The sequence below is a fragment of the Rhinatrema bivittatum genome, chromosome 11, assembly GCF_901001135.1.
Source record: "Rhinatrema bivittatum chromosome 11, aRhiBiv1.1, whole genome shotgun sequence".
In the NCBI taxonomy this organism is placed as follows: Eukaryota; Metazoa; Chordata; class Amphibia; order Gymnophiona; family Rhinatrematidae; genus Rhinatrema; species Rhinatrema bivittatum.
This window is the reverse complement of record NC_042625.1, coordinates 101,949,702-101,970,730: the sequence shown is the minus strand read 5'-3', so window position 1 is coordinate 101,970,730 and position 21,029 is coordinate 101,949,702. Positions and strand designations below refer to the sequence as shown.

At 44.4% G+C, this 21,029-nt stretch overlaps 2 protein-coding genes across 2 annotated transcripts in view; one reads left to right on the top strand and one right to left on the bottom strand.

Annotated features, from left to right (window-relative positions):
* The window catches only part of LOC115072939 (bone morphogenetic protein 8B-like), a 39,718-nt gene extending 27,318 nt beyond the window's left edge, over positions 1-12,400 (bottom strand). The window contains exon 1 of the mRNA XM_029570963.1: positions 11,255-12,400. Coding sequence (XP_029426823.1) covers positions 11,255-11,663 — 409 coding nt within the window. The 5' untranslated portion in view covers positions 11,664-12,400. The remainder of the gene's footprint in view (positions 1-11,254) is intronic.
* The window catches only part of PPIE (peptidylprolyl isomerase E), a 154,118-nt gene that overhangs the window by 77,556 nt on the left and 55,533 nt on the right, over positions 1-21,029 (top strand). The gene's annotated exons all lie outside the window — the stretch shown is intronic.

Here is a 21,029-nt window from a genome sequence, read left to right as displayed (position 1 = left end):
AGCCATAGTGGGAGGGGTAAGGATTTATAGTGCTGTGCTGGTATTTTGAACTGTACAGAAGTAATTAATAAAAACTTTACTAGAACTGGACTATTATTGCTAAGGCCCTAAGGTCTGACCTTTAATGTTGTATTTGCCAGTGCATACGTGAATTGTGTATATGAAATGGACCTATGTTAAAAATCTTCAGTAAGCATACAAAGTGATATTTGTAGTGAATTATATTTCTCAGAGAACTGAAAGGCCTGCATACATATCAGGACAAGATACAATCTGTGTGCATTCAGATACCATCTCCAGTCATTTTCATACCGGTTAGCAATAGTGCTAGGAAAAACCACTTCAGGTCATGGAGACCCTGAAGATAGCAGTGTGAAAGCCTCAAGAAAACTACAAACATGATTTGCTAATGTGCATAATTAGACAGATTTTCTACAAAAAAACCATATAATAAAATGTTAAAAAGGATTAAGACTGCTTCTGCCCAGGGCAATTGATAACGAGCTTCTGCTTCTCATTCCTTTTATGTGATGTGTAGAAAAATAAACCGCTGTGTGGACCCATGTAATTATAACTGGCTGAAATATGTTTGTATTTTGGCATTCAAGAAAGCACTGTGCTTTTTATAAAGGGGGAGGCTGTGGGAGGCAGTGTCTGGCCCAGTAGCTCAGGTTTACATTTAACCTTGTTCTTTTTAGAGGAAGCAAAGAGTAAACTGAGAAGAGCAATTATCATCTGTGTGCTAAAGCCGTGTGTCTTCTGCTTTTAGCAGCACGAGTGACAGGGACTAAGATTTTTATAAAATTAAATACTTTAAATGTAATCAACTGCAAGTCCTCTCCCTTTTTTTTATCCTTAGTCATCCAGTGCCTCACCACCAACATTATGCATTCAAGTGGCTCCCAGGAGGAAGAGGAAACCCAAGAATCTGCTGACCATTTTGTGGCAGCTTAAACCCAGTTGTATGGAAAGTGGAAAAATGAGAAGATTGTGAAAAAAAGCAGTTCCATAAATTTCCCATATGGAATGAAGAAATCACCTTTGGTAAAAAGGCTGGCACCGTCCTTGTTAAGTGAAGGAAGAGAGCCCTGCTTGCCATCTTTAGAGTAAGGTCCTCAGTGGCTCAAAAGGGAGCTTGCACAATACATCAAAACCAAATTCAGATTCCACCATGGAACAACCTGCTGGAGTGCGAGGCCAGAAACACAGGAAACGGGAATAAATGATCCGTTTTCTCAGTGGAGAAGGAACATAAGAAGTGCCATGAGTCAGACCAAGGTCCATCAGGCCCAGCATCCTGTCTCCAGCAGTGGCCAATCCAGGTCACAAGTACCTGGCGGATCCCAGAGAGTAGATCCAATTCCTGTTATACCCAGGGAAAGCAATGGCTTTCTTTAGTCTACCTGGCTAATAATGTGTTAGGGACTTGTCCAAACCTTTTTTAAACGTCGCTTTGCTCGTCACCTGCATGACATCCGCTGGCAACAGATTCCGTGGCTTTCATCTGCAGCTTTTCTAGTTCACTAAGTCTTCGTGAGATGGGGTGACCAGAAATGCACCCACTACTCGAGGTGCTGTCGCACTATGGCTCAATACAGAGACAATATGTTATTTTCCGGGTTTTTTTCTATTCCTTTTCAGACCATTCCTAACATTCTATTTGCTTTCTTAACCACTTCCACACATTGAGCAGAGGATTTAAATGTATTATTCACAAGAACTCCAAGGTCCTTTTCTAGGGTAATGACTCCTAATACAGAGCCCAGCATAAAAAAAGTTGACATTCTGGGTAAAGCTGAGAGTTCATCAAGCCCAGCAACCAGTTTCTAACAGTGGCCAATCCAGGTTACAAGTCTCTGGAAAGTACCCATACATTAAATAGATCCTAACTTACTAATGTCGATAATAAGCAGTGGCTATTTCCTTACTTAACTTGACTCATCACAGTTTATGGACTTCTCCAGGAACTTGTCTGAACCTATTTTAAACCCAGATAAACTAACTTCCTTAACCACATTCTCTGGCAATGAATTCCAGAGCTTACTTATGTGTTGAGTGAGAGAATTTTCTTTGATTTGTATTAATTGTGCTACTTTCTAACTTCAGGGCATGCCCTCTTGTTCTTGTATTATTTGAAAGAGTAAATGACTAACTGATTCACATTTACATGTTCTAGTCCTCTCATGATTTTATAGACTTTCTCCCCCCTCAGCTATCCTTCTCCAAGCTGAACAGCCCTAACCTCTTTAGCCTTTCCTCATAGGGGAGCTGTTCCATCCCCTTTATCATTTTGGTTGCCTCTCTCTGTATCTTTTCCAGTGCATCTATATCTTTTTTGAGATGCAGCGACCAGAATTGTACACAGTACTCAAGGTGGGGTCTCACCATGGAGCGATACAGAGGCATTATGACATCCTCCATTTTGTTCACTATTCCCTTCCTAATAATTCCTTACATTCTGTTTGTTATTTTAAATGTTATTTTAAATATTGTTATTATACCTGTTAAGTTTCATTCTATATGTGACGTTGAATTGGGAAATGTTTTACTATGTTACTCTCTGCCTTTACTCACATTGTTAATTGTAAACCGGGTTGATGTGATTCCATCATGAAACTCGGTATAATAAAAATAATAAATAAATAAATAAATAAATAAATGCTGCAGCACATTGAGCAATTTCCATGTATTGTTCACTATGATGCCTAGATCTTTTTCGCCCAACATGAAACCTAACCATGTAACTACAGCAAGGGTTATTTTTCCTTATATGCATCACCTTGCACTTGTCCACATTTGGATGCCCAATCTTGCAGGCTCACAAGATCCTCCTGCTCAATCCGTGACAGCACGGATTCTCCAGGGGAAGATCCTGTCAGACAAATCTGATTGATTTCTTTGATTGGGTGACTAGAGAATTGGATTGGGGAAGAAAGCTCGATGTGATTTACTTGGATTTTAGTAAAGCCTTTGACACGGTCCCGCATAGAAGACTCGTGAAGAAGATGAGAAGCCTGGAAGTGAGCGCCAAGGTGGTGGCGTGGATTACAAACTAGTTGATGGATAGAAGGCAGCGTGTGATGGTAAATGGAACTTATTCTGAAGAGAGAGCGGTGTTAAGTGGAGTACCACAGGGATCGGTCTTGGGACCGGTTCTGTTCAATATCTTTGAGTGACATCACGGAAGGGATAGAAGGAAATGTTTGGTCTATTTGCAGATGATGCGAAGATCTGCAACAGCATGGACAAGCCGGAAGGAGTGGAGAGAATGAGGTGTGATTTAAGAAAGCTTGAAGAGTGGTTAAAGATATGGCAACTGGGATTTAATGCCAGGAGGTGCAGAGTCATGCGTCTGGGACGTGGTAATCTGAAAGAACTGTATGTGATGGGGGGTGAAGGGCTGATGTGCACGGAGCAGGAGAGAGACCTTGGACGATCTGACGTTGGCAAAACAATGTGACAAGGCAATAGCTAAAGCCAGAAGAATGCTGGGCTGCATAGAGAGAGGAATATCGAGTAAGAAAAGGGAAGTGATAATCCCCATGTACAGGTCCTTGGTGAGGCCTCACCTGGAGTACTGTGCTCAGTTCTGGAGACCGTATCTCAAAAGGGACAGAGACAAGTTGGAGGTGGTCCAGAGAAGGGCGACCAAAATGGTAGGAGGTCTCCATTAAATGGCTTATGAGGAGAGGTTGAAGAACCTAAATATGTACACCCTGGAGGAAAGAAGGAGCAGATGAGATATGATACAGACCTTCAGATACTTGAAAGGTTTTAATGATACACGATCAATAACAAACCTTTTCCACTGGAAAGAATCCAATAGAACTAGGGGTCATGAAATGAAACTCCAGGGAGGAAGACTCAGAACCAACATCAGGAGATATTTCTTCACAGAGAGGGTGGTGGACACCTGGAACGCCCTTCCGGAGGAAGTGGTGAAAACAAAAACAGTGAAAGATTTCAAAGGGGCATGGGATAAACACTGTGGATCCCTAAAGGCAAGGGGGGGAGGGGAATGTAGTAACAGGCATGGGGGTAACTTGCTGGTGTGGCAGATACTACCCTTAACAATTAAGCCTTCATACTGTGATACAACTCCATCACTGCTCACTACTTCAACGGCAGGGGGAAGAGAGGAATGGAATTCAGTTACAACCAACAAGGACATCGAACTGTACAGTCTGGGATAACAAATAAGCACGGGGTAACTTGCTTGTTGCGGCGGTTACTACCCTTAACCAAAAAGCCTGATACTACAATTCTTATGTAACTCCAACATTGCACATTGCTCTCTGCTTCAACGGCAAGGGGGGAGGAAATTGGACTCAAACAGTAACCAACAAGAGCTCTGACCTTGGTGGTCTGAGTAACTGATAAATATGGGAAACTGGTGACTATGGGAGCTTGCTGGGCAGACTGGATGGGCCATTAGGTCCTTTTTTGCCATCATTTCTATGTTATCACAATTGACTTGTGATTTAACTACTCTGAATAATTTTGTGTCATCCGCAAATTTGATTGCCTCACTCAGTGTTCCCCTTTCCAGATCATTTATAAATATATTAAAAAGCACCAGTCCACTCCACTGTTTTCGTTTTTCCACTGAGAAAATTGACCATTCAATCCCACTCTGTTTCCTGTCTTTTAGCCAGTTTGCAATCTACAAAAGGACATCGCCTCCTATCCCATGACTTTTTAGTTTTCGTAGAAGCCTCTCATGAGGGACTTTGTCAAACGCCTTCTGAAAATCCAAATACACTACATCTACCAGCTCACCTTTATCACAGGTTTATTAACCCCTTCAAAAAAATGAAGCAGATTTGTGGGGCAAGACTTCCCTTGGGTAAATCCATGCAGGCTGTGTCCCATCAAACCATGTCTATATGTTTTGTGATTTTGTTTTTAGAATATTTTTAAAGATTTTTCCCAGTATTGAAGTCAAGCTCACCGGTCTTTAGGTTCCTGGATCACCCCTGAGGTCTATAGGTGCCTGGATTACCCCTGGAGCCTTTTTTAAATAGCTGTGTTAATTTTCCACCTTTCAGTCTTCAGGCACAATGGACAATTTTAATGATAGTTTACAAATTACTAGTAATAAATCTGACATTTCATTTTTTAGTTCAAGAACCCTGGGGTATATACCATCTGGTCTGTGCGATTTGCTACTCTTCAGTTTGTCAGTCTGGCCTACCACATCTTCCAGGTTCACCGAGCTTTGATTCAGTTCATCTGAATCATCACCCTTGAAAACTGTCTTTGGAACCGGTATACCCCAACATCCTCCTTAGTAAACTCTGAAGCAAAGAACTAATTTAGGCTTTCCAAGATGGCCTTAACCCCTCGCTAATCTAACAATCCAACCAACCCCCTGCTTTGGATATATTTAAAACATTTTTATTATGAGTTTTTGCCTCTATAGCCAACTTCTTTTCAAATTCTCTCTTAGCTTGTTTTTCATTTAACTTGCCAATGCTTATGCTTTTCCCTTTTTCTTCAGATGGATCTTCCAATTTTTGAAGGAATTTTTTTGGTTAACATAGCCTCTTTCACTTCACCTTTTAACCATGCTGGCAGGCATTTGCCCATCCTTCCATCTTTCTTAAAACATGGAATACACCTGGACTGTGCTTCTATAAGAAGGTATTTTTAGAAACATGATGGCAGAAAAAGACCATATGACCCATCCAGTCTGCCCATCTGTCAAATTAATTTAGCATTATAATTCTCATCACTTCCTTAGAGATCCTCTGTATTTATCCCATGCTTTCTTGAATTTATATCTTGTTTTTGTGTCCACCACCTCCACAGGGAGGCTGTTCTATGCACTTACCACTCTCTCTGTAAAGAAATATTTCCTAAGATTACTCCAGAGTCTACTCTCTTTCACCCTCATCTCATGACCCCTCAATTCTAGAGTCTCCCCATTGAAAAAGGCTCACCTCCTGTGCATGGAAACCTCTGAGATATCTGAATGGAGAAATTACTTACCTGATAATTTCATTTTCTTAGTGTAGACGGACTCAAGACCAATGGGTATAGTGTACTCCTAATAGCAGTTGGAGATGGATCAGATTTCAAGCTGACGTCAGTCCTAGTACATATACAGCGGGTTCCATCGTGACAGTAGAGAGCGCTCTAGGGGTCTCATGTGAGCTCTTGCCCATGGCACTACTTCCAGTGTGGATGCCATGAGGCCGAGGACTTTGAGGTAGTCCCATGCTGTGGGACGGAGCTCGCTCAACAGGGTTCGCAACTGGGTCATCAGTTTTGATCTCCTTGTCGGTGTCAGGATGACCTTGTCTTGTTTGTAGTCGAACCGAACTCCCAGGAATTCTAGGGATTGGGAGGGCTGCAAACAGCTCCAGTTTGTGTTGACCACCCACCCAAGGCTCTCCAGTAGAGCTTTCTCTGTTGGTCGCCTGGTGACTTTCCTCTGGGGATTTCGCCCTGATCAGCCAATCGTCCAGATAAGGGTGTACAAGGATTCCTTCCTTCCTCAGTGTTGCTGCCACTACCACCATGATTTTGGTGAATGTCCGGGGTGCTGTGGCTAGCCCGAATGATAGTGCCCGGAACTGGTAGTGATGGTCCAGGATCGTGAAGCGTAGAAAACGCTGATGCTCTTGATGGACCGGAATGTGCAGGTAGGCTTCCGACAGATCCAGGGATGTAAGGAATTCTCCCGGTTGTATCGCCCTTATGACCGAGCATAGGGTTTCCATGTAGAAGCGAGGACTCTTCAGGTGGCGGTTGACTGACTTGAGGTCCAGGATGTGCTGGAACGTCCCTTCTTTCTTGGGAACAATAAAATAGATGTATGCAGTGCATACAGAATTTGGCTGCTTGTAGTTTCCAGTTCAGTTTTTGTCTGTACATTTCTATTTATACAGTAAGGTCTCTCTGTGCTGTATTTGAGGGTCTAACTGTGTTTTGCATGGGTGACTGAAGTGAGTTATTCCATTAATGTGTAGCTTCTATGTAGGGATCCGTAGCAGTTTGGCTTGTTCTGTTTTCCTAATAGGGGGTATTACTGTTTTAGGCCTGGTGTAATATTTCCAGTATTAACTTTCATAGTCAGGGTTTTGATGTATAAACTCTGTTTTCTCGTGGCTCTGAGGGTCAGGCCTAATCCCATATGGGTTCCAAGCGTCTCTTGCTTTTTTGCAGGGTTTCCTGGTTGGCGCCTCAGCAGTGCATGTAAATATAATATACATTTTATAAGTGATATTTTTACCTCCGAAGACTGTGCTTTGAATGTTCCTTTCCATGTAAAATCTGTTCTTATAAATGCATAATTTTTCATTGTTTGAGAGGAGGGTGTGATGGGGTGGGGTGAATCATTGCTGTGTGTGTAATGGGTGCGGGTACAGTCTTTCCCTTGGCATAGGGTTTACATTGCCCGGCTACAGCTCTGGTACTAACATAGCAACAAATATACACAACTTTATGGAGAGTGAAATCATAGTAATAAGAGCTCGGCTGCTCTCAGGCCTCACTTACTTCTTTGTTTAAGGGGAGTGAGGCTGTGTTCCTTGGGTCTGAGTTCCCACGGCAGTGTCTGCCATTCTTTCATAGCAATCTGGGTAGTCTGATCAGTTCTGCTTTAGGATTCAACTATTTAAAACATATTTTTAGTTACTTTTTATTATTATTGTAAATGTTCTTTTGAGTGCTGGTTCTATAAAACTCTAATTAGTGGTCCTGGCTGTGTGTGGATGGTCTGTAGGATGATTTCAGACACTAAATTAAAAGGGAACTTCAATTCAATCAACCACATCAAGTCTCCTGCTGCTTAAAATACTTTAAATAAGATGCAAGGTTGGCTCAAGCCCTCCCTCAAACCAGAGGGAAAAAAACCCCAGCAACTGGTGCAAATCATCACTACTCCAACTCGAATTAACAGATAGGGTGCTGCACCCCTTAATTCTTTTCTTCAGCTGAGTAGGAGCTCCTATGCCATTCTCTGTTTGCAAGGTCTCTTCCTTGACTAATTGTGACATAAAATGATCCAGTCCAATAAACGATAGCATTATTTGCCCCGTCTTGAACTTTGAGCCTACTGAACATTACGTGTGGCTGCATTAGTAGCTTAGGTACATCCAGGAGAGAAACTAGCAGCAGGGAGATTCTGGTTCTCTGCAGGCAGAGCTGTGCTATCGGCTGGTCACAGACCTCACGCGGGAAGAAGTAATGCTGAACGGGTGCCTGCCAACAGTGATGTTTCGGATGATCACCAAATGGCGTGGTGATAGTTCAGAGGATCCTAAACTTCAGGAAAAATAACTCTTAAAAGGGGGGAATAGAGGAGTCATTTAGCTGGGGGCAAGTAGAAGAGCAGTGGGTAAACCTAAAAGGAGATATCATAAGAGCAACTCATAAATAAAGTAAGAAGAGAAAGACTATTCTTCAGCTACTTTTTTAAAGTTACAAGACATTGCAGAAGAGGAAGAGAGGTGACTATCTGGAAAAGCTGAGACAGTAGTCAGGAGCAGAAAGATGCAAAGAGAAGAAAAAATAGCTACCGTGGTAAAATGGTAGGTTAAGGCCTTTTTTAGCTCCTGGTAGGAGGAAATGCAGAAGGGGAGGAGTAATGAGGAAGCTGAGGAGGAAAATGTGGAATTGCTTCGGTGTTCAATGAGGAATGGTTAGGAGTAGGACCATAGGAAAGGAAGAGAGGGAAACCTCAAATGATTTTCAGCAGACTTTGTAGACAGAGTGATGCAGCCACATGGGCTACATCCAAGGCTTGTAAGGGCCTGAGCTTTTCAATGCTTCTTTAGGGTCAGGACTGGAGACAGGTGAATAGGAGTCCTCTTCACAAAAGTGGCAGTAAAGACCACAAGCCAGTTAGTCTAACCTTGGTGGTGAGTAAATCAATTAAACCACCCCCCCCCCCTCTCAAAAAATAAAACTAGACAATAGTCCAGTTTCTGGAATCTGCTGGATTACTTGATCCAAGGCAGCAAGCTTTTACCAGAGGTAGGTCTTAGATCAATTTCTTGGTTCCGCAGAGATCTGGATCAGGGAAAAGCAGTAGATAGAGTGTACTTGGATTTTAATAAGGCCTTTGATACGGTTCTGCATAGGCAACTTATAAATACATTGAGCATCCTTGTTTTGTGACTGACTGGGTTAGAAACTGGTTGAGTTGGAGGTGACACAGGGCAGTGATAAATGGAGTTCATTTCAAGAAGGGGTCAGTTACTAGTAGCATGCTACAGGGGAAGTCCTTGGACCAGTTCTTTTCAACATTTTTGTAAGCGATATTATGGAAGGACTATTGGGAAAGGTTTGTCATTTGCAGATGATACCAAAATTTGCAACAGGAAAGACACCCAGGAAGGTATAGTAAACGTAGGGAGGGACCTAGTGAAGCTTGAGGAATGGAGCTTAGAGTCTAGCAGCTAAAAAATGCAGCATCATGCAAGCCAAAGGAGCAGTACAGCATTGGGGTGAAATTCTTTTATGCATAAAACATGACTAGGATCTGGGGGTGATTGTATCTGATGATCTCAAGATGGGTAATTGCCAGGTTCTTGTGGCCTGGATTGGCCACTGTTGGAAACAGGATGCTGGGCTTGATGGACCCTTGGTCTGACCCAGCATGGCAATTTCTTATGTTCTTAAGCCAAAAAGATACTTGGGTACATAGGGAGAGGAACTGTTAGCAGAAAAAGAGGTGATATTGCCCCTGTATAGGTCCCTGGTGAGACCTCACCTGGAATACTGAGTACAATTCTGGAGACCGCACCTTCAAAAGGATAGAAACAGGATGGAGTCGGGCCAGAGGGAGCTACTAACATGGTCAGAGGCCTTCATTATAAAGCACGAGGGGATAGACTTAAGATCTAAAGTTGTTTGCACTAGAAGAAAGATGGGATAGGGGAGCTAGAGATGTTTAAACATCTCCAAGGTCTCAATGCACAAGAGGTAGGCCTCTTTCAACAGAAAGGAGACTCTGGAAGGAGGGGGTAGACTGAGAAGTAATGTAAGGAAACTTTTTGTTACAGAAAGGAACAATCTCCCAGTCCAGGTAGAGGCGAGAAGGACCGGATCTGAGTTCATTAAAGCACGGGACAACTGCGTGGGCAGTGGTAGAGATTGTAGAGCTGAGCAGACACAATAGGCTATAAAGTCATTTTTCCATCACGTTTCTATGTTACATTTATACACGCATTGGTTCTGTATCATATGAGCATCACTGCGACCGTGTTCAGTTCTTCTTAAAACAGCCACAAATTATACATGAAGCTATTTCTTCATCTTTTTTTATTTAAAAAGTCTTCACCTTAAATATGAAAAATCACTAAGCCACCTGCTGATGGTTATGTTGCTATTGTTAATGCAAAGAGTTAAAGGTCAATCATAAATCTACAAAATAAATACACATTTTACAATTAAAAACAAAAAATACATTTCTTCACCTACGGTAGTAGAATGGTCCACTGAGCAAGCCAGCACCGTGTCCAAGGTGGAATCAGGGGTCCATGTGCTGCAAGAGGAGCTGCACATGTGAGGAACAGCAGTAACCTGCATTTCCTTACACAAAAATGCTTCTCCAGTTTCAGTCTATTTATTTAAAGCATTTACCTGTCCTGGACCCTCAGTCACTGAACGTAGAAAGACTTTTTTTTGTGACATTAAAGATATTAGAGTCTGCTTAGTGTCAGTTTTAAATATTCCCTTCGCTGCAATACTTGGTCAGTGTTGATGTGAGATTCAAGTTTCTCATTTACATGGTAAGGTTAACTATTTCACTTGTGATTCATTAGCTTGTAAGTATAATTATTGGTGTTGGGTGGGTGTGATTTGCATCATCCCTTGTAATATATGTAACATTTAAAATTAGGCCAGCTGTTTATAGGAATATTTCATTAACCAGCTTGACAAGATTCTAGCAATTGGTAATTACTCTTCTGTATTTTTATTTTATTAGTGCTATTCTGTTACACCCTACCTTTGGCAAGTCTAAGACAATGCAAAACGTGGTTGCTTCTATGCTGCACATGCAATATTATTTTAAATCTGCATTGCTTTAGCTGGGTCTCTGGGTGTCTTTAAGAAAGCTCGATAGCTGTGAAGAACTTCCATGCAAAATTTACAATTAATCAAGCCGCATAATGTGAAAGTAAAGTGAAAAGTACAAATTAACTTGGACCGCTGAGCAGTTTTTCTATAATTTTTAAACTGCAAACTCTTCTGTCCATAAGACGTATTTGCAGCTTTTTTCATTGTGTTATGCAGCACTCACCCATGTTGACAAAGCTCATCACTGTGTCTGCCTCACTGATAACTGCCCCCAGAGGAGGGCTTTGTGTACTCAGGCTGGTCTGCACTGCGCGGGATACCCCTTGCACCCCATCTTCCTCTTCCTCACTTGCTACGGCATGGTAAAGGTCCAGCATAAAGAGGGGCGCTGATGAAGGCAGCTTCCCTCCACTAGGAGGTCGAGGTCTCCCGGACAATCCAAGGATGGACAGGATCTCCCTTTGAATTTCACGCTTTTCTCGCCCGCTCAGTCTCCGCTGGATGAAACTCGAATGGAGGTGATTTTTTAAAAAGCTTCCAGTGGCCAAGTCCCAGAGAACTCCATGAACAAATATCAAAGCCAAAACTGGCCATGTCCAGTCCTTCACTTTTATCTCCACTGATATTTTCATGTTGCAATAATTGCTCTTTTCCAAAGTACTAGTCAGGGTTTTTTTTTGGGTAAGCAAAGTGAGGGAAGTCTTTTCATAAGAAATGGTCCTTCACAAGCAGCCCATTCAGAAACTGGCTTTGAAATTAAAGGCTGTGAAGTGCGCTGTTTTTTCAAAAAATAAACTGGTATGAAGCCTTCTGGAAGGGGTTTTTGTTTTTTTTGGAAGAGGAAAAATTGTAACTTGTTTATTAAGAAAAAAAATAAATTGTGGTGATTGAGGGAGGAAACCTTCCTGCTTCAGCAGCGTCTGAAACTTTGTGCTCTATCACACACTTTCAGAAACTCAGCTCGGAAAGTCCTCTTACTATTTGAAAGAACACTAAATCTTCGTTTTGCCCATAAAGTATGAGTATAAGCAGTTTCAAAATATGTTTCCTTCTAGAACTGAGCCTCAGAATATTTACTCCTAAACGTGTTCCTTCCCTGGTCCAACATACTTCATACTAGCATCGTATTCTGCTTGCATGCAGGAAGGAAGAAGAAGAAAAGTGTTATGTTGTTCTTTAAAGGAGAAAAGTTGTTTAACTTAAAAAGATCTTACAGCCTCCTGCCTTGCAGACTCCTTCCTCCCTCTCTCTGGTCACTTTTCTGGTGATTGAAAGTCCTTGGTAGATTTCAGAGGTGCTTGAGCCGATTGCTGGATTCTGGTTTTCACTCTTGCCCTGTTATACTGAAAGCGGCACTGCCTGCTTTCGAGCTCCCTTGGGTTTTTCCACCTCCTCCCTTCTTCCCTCCCTCTCGCTCCAGTTTGACAAAAAATTAGATTATAGGTGTTAACTCAAACTTTAACCACTGTGCTTAGAATGTCTTAGGCTCGCCTTAAAGAGAAATTGTAGAATATTTCTTAAGTCTCAGCAGCTCCAAAGCATTCATAGATCCAAGATATTTTAGTGGATTGACAAAAGAAATGGCTAGTAAGTCGCACTAGACAAAAACTACAAAAGGACATGTACACACCCAAGGCAGTTGGAAATAAAAAGGTAATCTACTTTTGTTAAATGTTGAGTAGCTGGAGATCTCAAGGCTTTTCTCACAGAGCAACACTTTGTAACTTTAAAATGAGTGTGCGGGCGCCCATCTATTGATGTGTATACGGGTGTGCGGCAACATATGCTGAAACCTTATATCCTGCGCACGTTATAAAGTAAGCTTTGCACGTACATGTGTGCTCCTAATTTTAAGCATGTGAATAGCCAGGGACAGTCAGCATTTGCACGCACACGTGAGTACGTTTTAAAATATGCACATGTGAAGGAAAGGACCAGTTTAACTAGTTCATGCACTAGTCTATATCTAAGGCATCAAGCTCCCACATTTAGTTTGCACTTCCCCCAGACCCCTCAAGCACTTTATATGTGGTTAAATATAGTTTTATTCAAATTTACAGCTGACCGATAGCAGAAGTAAGTTTGCACTGAAATGGACCCGGATGCACACCCATTCACTTCACTACATATGTGCATTTTTTTTTACTCAATGCAAGATATTCTTGCATTACTACTTGTGCATGGATGTGACAGGTTTATATAAGCGATTGGAGACGTGCATGTGCCTACATCTGCACTTTTTGGCATGCACATCTCTTAAAATTAACCTTTAAGAGTCTTTTTCTTACTGATTTACTTTGGATGTTGGTGCTTCTTTTGGAGGACCAGGGTTTGTGTGCATTTTTCTGTCTGGGATCTCTCGCTGCTGCATTTGAGACCAGCATCAGCAGCCCCTCAGTGGCTCCTGCGATGGATGGGTGTTTTCTTCAAGAGCTACAGCAGGTACTAATTCTCTGTACTCCAATCCCATACTCCCAGCAGGGGACAGTCAGTTGTTTCAGTACAGGCCCACAGTTCATCCACACCCATTGCACTGCAACAGGAGACTGAATCTCAGTGTCTGTTAAAGATGGGATAGGAGAACAGACTGCAGGCTTTCTGTCAGTAGAAGATGATTTGGGGGTCGTGTCTCAATTTGATAGGAGCTATTAATGAGAATGAAACTGTACTAGAAAAAATAAGTAGATAAAAGAAATTATGAAAAACAAAATTAGGATTGGATTGTGTAGTAGATTTCCAGAGAGTGAGTAGCATGCCTAAGGTAAATCATGACCTGGAAGAAGTAACCACTAGCTTACTGCTTCTGTAGGCCCAGTTGAGGGCTGTAAGCAGCAGTTTCAGAAACTAGTTATTTAGGAGCTAATTTTGTAGAAGCCTGCATAAATTAGAAGGCAAACCAGCACATAAGTTATACCCATTTTCAAAAAGATAATACATGCAGATGTTCCCTTTTGAAATTTCTCTCTAAAACTACCTGCACACAGTTACATCTACTCAATTGCATGCAGAAAGGTGTGGGGAAATGTTCCATGTATACTTTTGAAAATGCAAACATATCCCCAATTCCACGCTGAGAACACCTCCATTTAGTGCAGGTAATTTTACGTGCAAACATGACATACGCATGTAAGTTACCTGCCTATTGAGCAGGCAATTTTGTAAAAGGCCATTTTGCCATCAGTAGCAGGGCTGAATTAGCCTCTGGGCGGCCTCGAGGCAGAGCTTTATGTAGCTCTTACAGAGCTCTCCTCTGTGTGGCTGCATGCCTCTTCCCACACAGATTAGCCTCCTCTGTCTCCTCAGTCTGTTTTTCCAAGCTGCCAATCTCACATGCAGCTTTTTCTCCTCAGCCTTTTTCAAACAAAAAAAACAAAAAGAAGAAGAAGAAACTAAGAGTACTTTTCAGTGCTATCATGTGGCCAAGACCAGTGCGGTAAGGTGATATCCATCACCAATGGCCACAACTACTGCTAAGTCTGCCTGGGCCTGGACCATGACCAGTTGTCCTGCCACGACTGTGGTCGCATGTCTCCCCGCAGTAGCATGCAGAAAATATAGCTCGACTCAGAGTGGGCTACGGGGGCTCCTGTGCACCACCAAGAGAGTCCCAACTCCTCGCTGGGGCCCAGCACCGAATGTCCTGAGAAGAGAAAAAGGACCTCCTCCCTCGCGCTTCAAGGTAAAGCCAAAAGAACCAAGATTCCCACAGCCAAAGACCCTGGCCCCCTCCCCCGAGTCAGCTGCCACGGCCCAGGAGTCGCTGGAACAGGAGCATCGTCCGCCCGATACGATGCAAAAACCAGTGAGACTGACACAGGAGCCCAAACGCGTCGACCGGCTCTGGACACCGACGCAGAATCGTCCCACACATGCGTCGGGCGATCGGTGCACCGATGCTGGACACACCGACACTCAACGCACAGCCTCAAGCCCTGACATGACACAGTGTGCAGCCCATCAACGGACAGATGCGACCTCAGCGAGATCGGGCCCAGGATTAAGCTGCTCCACGCCATAAGAACTCCACGAAGCAGCATTTACACAAACATCGGCAGGACCCACAGGGGAGGGATGTAGCTTCCTTGTCCGAATATCCTGACTCCGAAGCTTCCTTGTCCTCATCTCTGAGGGTGTACTCTGATGTCTCCTCTATATCCAAGCAAAAGAAATCTCCTCAACTACAGGAACTGTTGGTGGACCGACCCTGCCTTCCACTGGTGGTACCCCCCCCTCTGGCACACCGACCTCGAGGTCCAGACTAGGACATTTTTCTTGCCGCCATCCCAAGTCCTTCAAGGGCCCATACACTCCCCTCTAAGGTGGAGAGGGAAACACCCTCCACTACTGCCCGCTCCTGCTTTCAGCAAGAGAACCCTAGTGGAACAGGCCATCTCCCAGATCTCAGCTATTCTTTCAGGCTCTTTGCATTCCTGGAGCCCAGTGACCATACTCCTCCTCTGGCTAGTCCGTCATCTGGTGAAGGCCCGCTGGAGGAGGGCATGCAACCAGCCAAGGAGAAGCTGCTGAAAAGAGCACGTTCTCCTTCTCCCCAGTTCTCTACTCAAACAAGTTCACCTTCCCAAGGCTCGCTACCCTCATCATTGGGGGTCATCTATGGGGATGCCATATGACCCGCCGGAGGAACCACCTGAGCTCTCCTCCCTGCCAGAGGACCTCTCCTATTCAAAATTCATTGAAAAGGTGGAAGCAAGGCTAAACATCGAGATCAAGAATATCCCTGACCCAAGGGCAGAGGTCATGGGTATTCTAAAGGTTTTTGAGGTGCCCTCCGAACAAATGGCCCTTCCCTCTCACAATGTCCTTGACATGGTGCTGGAGAAGTCCTGGCAGTCACCTCTCTCTACCATGCAAACTTCCAGAAAGACAGACCTAAAGTCCTGGATGAGAGTTCCCATACTACTCCTCTCCTCAATTTCCACATGCCTCCATAGTCATAGAGTCCGCTATGAAGTGCGCCAAGACGATGAGACTGTACTCAAATGCACCGCCTGGAAAGGATAACCACTACCTAGATGACTTTGGTTAACGGTCCTTCTAGTCCACAATGCTGGGTGCCAAAATACAACACCAATTCTACATCACCCAGTACCTCTAGGAGTGCCTCCAGTCACTAAAACCCTTCTTAATCGAGGACTCATCACCCGTAGGGCTCCGCAAACCAGTTCTGGACATGAAGGGTTTCAGCACCTCCTCCGTACCATCTAGGAGTCCTTTGAAACATTGTCAAGAGCGTCTGTCTCAGCTATAGCAGCCCGATGCCTGACTTGACTGAGAGCCAGTGCAATTAGGGAGGATGTGCATGAGAAGCTAGCATTTTTTCCCTGCAAAGGTGACAACCTATTTGGGGAAAAGTTGCGAGAAAGTCATTGCTAAAAGAGCAGAATGTGGCGGTCCTGTCACTAGCTTCCCCGGCTGAGCCTTCTACTAGTGTGAAAAGCTACTATTCGACGTACCGCAAACCCAGCTTCCAGCAGCGACCATTCCACTCCTATCTGCTGTACAGGGGGCCGGCTTTCCAGCTGCCGTGCCAAACTCCCCAGCAAGAAAAGCAACAAGGCAGATCTAGAGGCCAATGTCAGCAACGCCAGCCATCCACCCCCACACTGAAACCCCCGCAAAGGTTTTAAGACATTTATTTATTTTTATTTATTTATGGATTCTTTTATACCGAGGTACGTATAGCAATACATCACCTCAGTTTACAGTGAAACAATAAATTAGCAACCAGCTTTACGTATAACAGTTTAAACACAGTAAACGATAAACAGAAAGGTCTTAACATAAAATGCTAACTTCATTAACAATAAAACTATTAATTAATAATATTTAGGTATAACGCGGGAGCAAATTAACTGTAAGGGCAAAACTAAAGTCATTATGGTCGAAATACAGTATAGACATACAGTATAGACATGCAGGGCTGCCACCTTCAACATCATTCAGGGGAAGAATAGCACAATTATTCCCCACCTGGTCCACAATCACTTCTGACCGTTGGGTACAGGACATCATTTGCAAAGGTTATCGACTGAACTTCAAGCACTCCCCCATGCTTCCCTGGAAAGCGGTCTCTCCCAGGGACCCCTCAAAACCGCAGATTCTCCGGGTCGAGCTGCCTTCGCTTCTCACCCAGGCCATCCAGGTGATCTCACTGCGTCAACAGGGAAAGTGATTCTATTCTCCATACTCCTGCATACCCAAGAGGTTGGGAGGCCTTCACCCCAACTTGGATCTCCGAAAGCTGAACAAATTTCTCCTCAAGGAGAAATTCAAGATGACGGCCTTGAAGATGATCCTACCTTTCTTTCAGCTCCACATTCCAATGCACCACTCCTCGTGGCGGTACCTGTGCTTCCAAGTCCAGTGGCAGCATTACCAATACAAAGTACTCCCCTTTGGTCTGCCGTCTTCCCCCAGGGTCTTCACCAAATGTCTGGCAGTGGTGGTGGTCCACCTCCATTGAAAGGGGATTAAACTCTTCCCATACTTGGACGATTGGCTGTTCGAAGCCACAGATGCCACAACACTGACACTGCATCTGAAAGAATCGATAGAGTGCCTTCAGGGTCTGGGACTAGTGATCAACTACGAGAAATCCAGTCTCCAGCTGACCCAAATCCTACAGTTTATAGGAGCAAAAATTGACATGCTGTCCCAGAGGGCATTCTAGCCCATCAACCGCGCAGACACCTTACACAACCTAGCCAAGTGGCTGTTGTCCACCCGCATGTCAGCCCATCAAATCCCCACACTCTTTGGCCACATGGTGGCATCAATCTCTGTGGTTCCCCACACCAGGCTACACATGTGTCGCATACAGTGGGGTCTAAAGGTTCAGTGGACTCAGCATCGGCAACCATTGTTGCACACGATCTGCCTGACCTGCTCCATGCGCAACGACATAGTTTGGTGGTTATGCCCATCACTCACGAGGGATGCGTTATACTGGCTAACGCCTCACGAAGTCATACTAATCATAGATACTTCACGGACGGGATAGGGAGCCCACACCGGCCATCTAAGGACGCAGGGCCTAGGGTCACCATTGAAGAGGGCTCAACATATAAACCTCTTGGAGCTTCGAGCGATCCGGAATGCCCTGCTCACCTTTGTTGGATCAGGTACAAGGGAAGATTGTCCATGTGAACCATGACTATCAGCTGACCATGTTTTACATTAACAAAGGGGGGGGGGGGGGGTAGTCAGGCTCTTGGAAGCTCTGCAAGGAAGCGATAGCCATTCTGGCGAGGGCTGCCCAGCACTCCATCAGCTTGCAAGCTACTTACCTCCCAGGGAGAGCGAACATGTGCTCAGGCTGCCTGAGCAGGATTTTCATCCACACGAATGGAGACTGAACCAGAGGGTAGCAGACCGCATATTCGCTCAGTGGGGTACTCCAATCATAGACCTCTTCGCGATGGTGCAAAATAGAAAGGAACGCGAGTTCTGTTCCATGTTCCCAAGCCCACTGAGGTCAGTGCCGGATGCCTCTCTCATCCTGTGGTCTATGGGGTGTCTCCTCTACGCCTACCCTCCCATTCCTCTACTACCCCGCACTGTGCAGAAGTGCATGGAGGATGTCACTGACTTAATCCTGATTGCCCCAGCATCGCCATGACAACCACAGTATGCTTACCTCGTCCAACTGTCGATAGCTCCACCTATTCCCCTAGGTCACAAAGGGGACCTCATCTCACAGGAAGGGGGATCTCTGCGATACCCGATGCAGTCTTCGCTGTATCTTACAGCCTGCAGATTGAAAGGATGCTACTGACGGAACAAAATTTTTGGGTTGAATTTTATGTCACATTTTTTTTGGACCAATACTCTTTTAGTTTGGTTAATAAGGTTTTTGTATTTTCCAAGGCATATTCTATACAAGGTTAAGTTTTGTATTGTGTTATTTTGTTCACCATTTTTTTTCTTTATTTCTTAATACTTTTTTAGGTTCCTAAATTTTTTATGGTACCAAGATGCACTTAATTTAGATGCCTTAATTTTAGTTATCAGTGGACAATCCTTATTTGAAATTTCCTCAGTTAACTGGGCCTCAACAGTTCTGCACTACAAAGTGCTGGAAAGCACTGGCAAGGAAGGCATCACACACTCTGTGATTACTTTTTGGCAGGGAGTAGCCAATGCCCAACAGAAGGTGCTCGGTCCTTGCTGCACCGTGGGATTCTACCCACAAGCATGGTGAGTGGGTTCGTAGGTGGACCGCGATCCACAGGATGCGATACCACTGTATGAGTACTAGTCAGCGTGCTTTTACAATGGAGGGCTCTATTCTTCCAGTTGCCCTCTAGAGAGAGAGAGAGAGCGTGAGTTCCCCTCGTGATGGGCACAACCAGTTCTGCGTTACAGCCACAGGACCAACCTAGGACTGCGTTCCTGGTCAAACCCTTAGGGAAAAGACCAGCTCAGATACTGCTGGTCCAGCCTACTCCTTCCATGCTTCATTTGCCTCCACCTCCAAGGTATGAAAGTGATCTTACCAAGTGTAGATGCTTTTTAAACCTGTGTCAGATGCAATTTGAATTGGAGGGGAATCTTCTCCTTTCTCAGAAGAGGAATATGTGTTTGACCCCTCCCGAGTCACAAAACCCTTTGCGGGGATGCCCCTGTGGCTCCACCCCTTGCATGTTATCTCTGAATTGGTGCCTCGATTCTTTGAATCTGTGCCTTTCCTTGAAGGCCAGGAGTGGGGGACAGCAGCGGTAGTCATTGGACAGTTTTTACTGGGGTCCCTCTGTGGATTTTTGTGGTGGCTTACCCCATCTGAGGGAAGCTGCAGGTGACAGATTGGCTGCTTCTGAACTTCAGCGATCAGGAATTGTAACAACTCTCAACTGGAGAGTTGAAAGTTTTTTGGGATTGGGAGGCCCCGATTCCTGTTGCTTTCCTGTCCCTTCAGGAAGGGGAGTTTCGTCTGGGTTCCTTATGGGTTTCCCATCCCTTCAAAAGGGTGTCTCTTGTTCTCATTTTCCAAAAAAGGGATGTTACTGCTTCTGACTGGCAACCATTCTCGGTTTCTCACCGGCTCTGAGAGCCAGTCGAGCGGTAGCACTCTCCTTAGGTTGTCCTAAGGCACAGCAGGTCTTTTTTTGCAAGCGAGGCATTCCAGAGTAGCTCCCTTGAGAAGTTTAGGGATTTTTCACATCCAGGAGTCACCTTTGATACCTGCTGAGCTCAACAGGCATTTTTTGATAAGGATCACTATTGCCAGTCATTCTCACCCCCAGCGAACCTACCTCAGTGAGGAGGGTTCTAATCCATCTAATTGGCAAGTATGCTTTTCAGCCTATCGCCATATCCATGGCTGAGGTAGTTGGAGGACAAATGACCCCGCAATAGAGGTGCTACTCTTTGGTTGCAGTGGCTTGCAAGCTATACTTTCCCATTTTAGGGATAACCCTGTCTGTGGACAGGGGAGTGATTGTTCCATTTACTGGACCGCGTGCTTCCTTGGGGGAAGTATATGTAAGCATGGCTGACATATTAATACCTAAAACAGGTTTGTGACAATCTGTTCTGAGATCACACCGACCCTGCCCTAGTACTCTTAGGGTTTCCAGGCCAGTGAAGAAATCCTGTTCAACAGGGGTCTGCACCTACGGCACCCTGGTTTCTTGTCTCTGCGTGGAGTGTTTCTGGATTTCTTCCCTGGGCAATTCGCTCTCGGTTTCAGCTGTTCCTAGCACAGACTGAGGGCTCTATCTTGGTTTAACTCCCTACTGGAATCGGCAGTGAGTTATTTGCTTGGGGTTGAGACTTGTTCTTAACCTTGCAGTCCAGTTGGACTGTCGAGGGGAGAGGAGGAAAAGCTAGGGCATTTGTGGTATTATCTTAGTGTATACCTGCAGGGAAAGATACACCTTTCCCTATATTTTTGCCAAGTTCTGGCCAGTACTGCCTTTAGCTTGTAACACTTCACTAGGTTGTCCAAAGTGGCTTCCTGCTCACCTGAATTATCCTGT